The 3,699-nt window shown below is 52.2% G+C and overlaps 1 protein-coding gene across 2 annotated transcripts in view; it reads right to left on the reverse strand.

Moving 5' to 3' along the window:
- TNFSF14 (tumor necrosis factor (ligand) superfamily, member 14) overlaps positions 1-1,113 on the reverse strand; it is a 7,457-nt gene extending 6,344 nt beyond the window's left edge. Inside the window, exons 1-2 of one of the 2 annotated variants that reach the window (XM_011943546.1) lie at positions 834-1,113; positions 497-696 (exon numbers count right to left, since the gene is read on the reverse strand). In XM_011943546.1, the coding sequence (XP_011798936.1) occupies positions 497-607 (111 nt within the window). In that variant the 5' untranslated portion in view covers positions 608-696; positions 834-1,113. Of the gene's footprint in view, positions 1-388; positions 697-833 lie in introns of both variants that reach the window. The other variant, XM_011943545.1, reaches the window with a different exon arrangement.
- Positions 1,114-3,699: the final 2,586 nt, after the last annotated feature.

The raw sequence follows: 3,699 nt of genomic DNA on the forward strand, positions 1-3,699 counted from the left end.
CCATTGCGCTCCAGCCTGGGCAACAAGAGTGAAACTCTGTCTCGAAAATAAAAAAGTACAGAAAAAATGCACGTGTGTGTGCACAGGGATGTGCATGGCAGTGTTGGGGTGTCAGTTCCGTCGGGTGGAGCCGGCACTGTCTGGTACCACACATGCCATAGCATACTTCGTCCCCTGTGAAGAGGCTGCCCTTATTTTGTAGATGAAGACACTGAGGTTCAGAGAGGTGAATTCACTTGCCCAAGGTGGGGAGCAGCAACCAGTCAAGCCAGCTGCTCTCAGCCTGTGCCCTGTCCTGCACACACACACACAGACACGCAGTGACCCACAGTGACACAGGAGAGCCCCCCTCGCCTCCACCTACTGTCAGCCCCCCGGTCCCACTCACAGGCAGGCGGGTGGCCATCTCTCCCAGACGCCAGTGCAGCTGCAGAAGGAACCAGCCTTGGATGGCCAGCCCGGCCCCCATCAGCAACAGCAAGAGACCCAGACCCACCCGGGCCACACTGCACGTCTGTCTCCGGCGGCTTCGTCCCAGCCTCGTGAATGGGATGTCAGTCTGTCCATCCACCACAAACACTGAGGGCCGTACGACACTGTCCTCCATGCCCAAGGTGCCTGGAGCGGGGCTGGCACGCCTGGGTCCTTCAACCTCAGAGGAAACCAAAATTGCTCAACCCTCCTGGGCTGTGCACGCTGCGGACAGACACCCGAAGGCCGCCTTTAGAGCTGGGGTTCAGCCCCACCCCTTCCCCCACTCACCCTCCTCTTCTTCCTGTCCCCTCCGCCCCCGGCCTCGGCCCTGTCTCACTCTCACTCACGCAGACTCTCACACTTTCCAGAGGCTTCTGAAAATGTGACTCAAGTGGCAAGTGCAGTGGGGAGCCCCCAGCTTTCCCTTCCTGGATGCTTCTTTTGCTTGGGGCCACCAAATATTTACTGAGGACTTTTCTGTCCATGCCAGGCTCTGCTCTAGGCGTGGGGAATGCAGCAGTGAACAATGGCGACAAGGTTCCCTGCTTCGATGGTGCTCCTTTTCTGGTGAAGCCAGAGAGACAAGAAACCTCATGAACAAGAAAATAAAATGTTGTGGGTTTGCTTTTGTTTTTGTTTACAATACACCCGCCTATCTGCAGGCGGTGTATTTGTGTTGTGTGTCTTTGTCTCTGGGTCTCCATGTCTATAGACACACATGAATCCGTAAGCCACAAACCACATGTCCACGCATCTGAGTCTCGCTCTGTTGCCCGGCTGGAGTGCAGTGGCACGATCTCAGCTTAGAACAACCTCCACCTCCTGGGCTCAAGTGATTCTCCTGCCTCAGCCTACCAAGTAGCTGGGATTACAGGCGCGTGCCACTATGCCTGGCTGCTTTTTGTATTTTCAGTAGAGACGGGATTTTACTGTGTTGGTCAGACTGGTCTCAAACTCCTGACCTCAAGCGATCCGCCCACCTCAGCCTCCCAAAGTGCTGGGATTACAAACATGAGCCACCGTGCCTGGCCTTCTGTTGTGTTTGGATGTGACAAGTGCAGTGAAAAATACGAGAGCGGAATAAAAGAGTGGATGTGTGCTCTGTGTGTGTGCCTGAGTCTGCATGCATATATGTGTGTGGTGTGTGCATGTGGATGTGTGTATTCAGTTGTGTGCATGCAAGTGTGTTTTGTGTACACACTTGCACGTGTGCATGCCTGTGTATGCATATATGTGCTGGCGTGTAAATGTGTGTGCTTATGTGGGCAGGTGCATGCATACATGTGTGTTGTGCATCGTGTGCATGTGCATGTGGTCCATGTACCTGCATGCATGTGCATGTGTGTGTATTGTGCACATGCATCACATGTGCAAGTGGGTGTGCATATATGTGCTGTGTGCAGGTGTGTGCATGTGTGTCCCTGTGCATTGGTGCATGTGTGTGTGTGTGCTTGCACGGGTCTGTGCATGTGTGTGGGGAGGTCCATGTATAAGTGTGCATGCATTCATGTGTGGATTTTAAAAACTGGAACTCAAAGTCAGGTGTTAGAACCACTGTTCACCCAGCGAGCCGAGCCTAAGACCTGGGAGTCCCTCCCTCTGTCTTGTCCTCACATTCTACCCTGCAGCGAGTCCTGTTCATTCAACCTCCAAACCAGATCTCAAATCCTGCCACCTGTTTCCATCCCTGCTGCTACCACCCTAGCTCAGTGCTATGAATTGAATGTTTGTGTCCGCCCCACCCCAACCTCCAATTTATATGTTGAAGCTGTAATCCTCAGTGTGATGGTGTTAGGTGATGGGACCTTTGGGAGGTGATCAGGTCATGGTGGTGGAGCCCCGTGATGGGATCTGTAACAATATAGGAAGAGACATGAGATGTTCACTGTCTCCTCCATGCGAAAATGCAGCAAGAAGGTGGCCGTCTGTAAATCAAGAAGAGAGCCCTCACCAGAACCTCACTGTGCTCTTGGACTTCCAGCCTCTAGAACTATGATAAATAAATGCTTGTCATCTAAGCCATGCAGTCTATGGTATCTTGAGAGCAACCCGAGCTGACTGAGACACTAAGGTACCCTCATCTCTCGCTTGGACTGTTGCAGTAGCTTCCTCATTAGATGCCTAGATGTCCTGCTTCATCTGTTGCCACTTTAAAATTCACTTTCTACCCTCTATCTACTGTGAGCTCACTTATTTATTTATTTATTTATTTGGATTTTGTTTTGTTGGGGTGAAAAGTCACATAACAAACCCATTTAAAAAATGAGTAACTCGGCCGGGCATGATGGCTCACGCCTGTAATCCCAGCACGGTGTGGGATGGTGGCCACCTACTTGCTGGAGTCTCCTCTGTTGACGACTGCTGGGAGCTGAGTGGTAGAATCTCCTGCCAAATTGTTGGTTGAATTGCAGAGATGAGAGCCAGGCTCTCTGCAGAGAAAAGTTCTCTGGGGTCTGGGTCCCTGGAGCAGAGAGAGAAACTGACTTTGGTGATCACCCCTCATCCCTGCCAACCCAACCTGCCTGGACCTCCAGGCAACACCCCCTCAGACGGGTCACTCTTTGTCCAGAGAATGTCTCCAGTGGCTGGGAGCAAAGCCTGCCCACCATCCCAGGTGGCCCATCCCAAGCAAACAGGGCATTCCACGCTGGAAATTTCCTCTTTGTTTGATTGATTGAGATAGGGTCTTGCTCTGTTGCCCAGGCTGGAGTGTAGCGATGCAATCACAGCTCATTGCAGCCTTGACCTCCTGGGCTCAAGCCATTCACCTGAGCCCGCCAAGTAGCTGGGACCACAGCTACTCACCACCACACCTGGTTAATTAAAAAAAAAAAAGTTTGTATAATAGATACTGGGTCTCACTATGCTGTCCAGGCTTGTCTAGAACTCCTGGGTTCAAGTGATCCTCCCACCTTGGCCTCTCAAAGTGCTGGGATTACAGGCATGAGCCACTGTGCCTGGATCCTGTCTTGTTTGTTTGTTTGAGACAGAATCTCGCTCTGTCACCCAGGCTGGAGTGCAGTGGTGTGATCTCGGCTCACTGCAAGCTCCGCCTCCTGGGTTCACGCTGATCTACTACCTGTCTTGTTTGTTTGTTTGAGACAGAGTCTCACTCTGTCGCCAAGGCTGGAGTGCAATGGCACGATCTCAGCTCACTGCAACCTCCGCCTCCCAGATTCAAGTGACTCTCCTGCCTCAGCCTCTGGAGTAGCTGGGATTACAGGT

This window comes from Colobus angolensis, unplaced genomic scaffold, assembly GCF_000951035.1.
Source record: "Colobus angolensis palliatus isolate OR3802 unplaced genomic scaffold, Cang.pa_1.0 Scaffold22, whole genome shotgun sequence".
NCBI lineage: Eukaryota > Metazoa > Chordata > Mammalia > Primates > Cercopithecidae > Colobus > Colobus angolensis.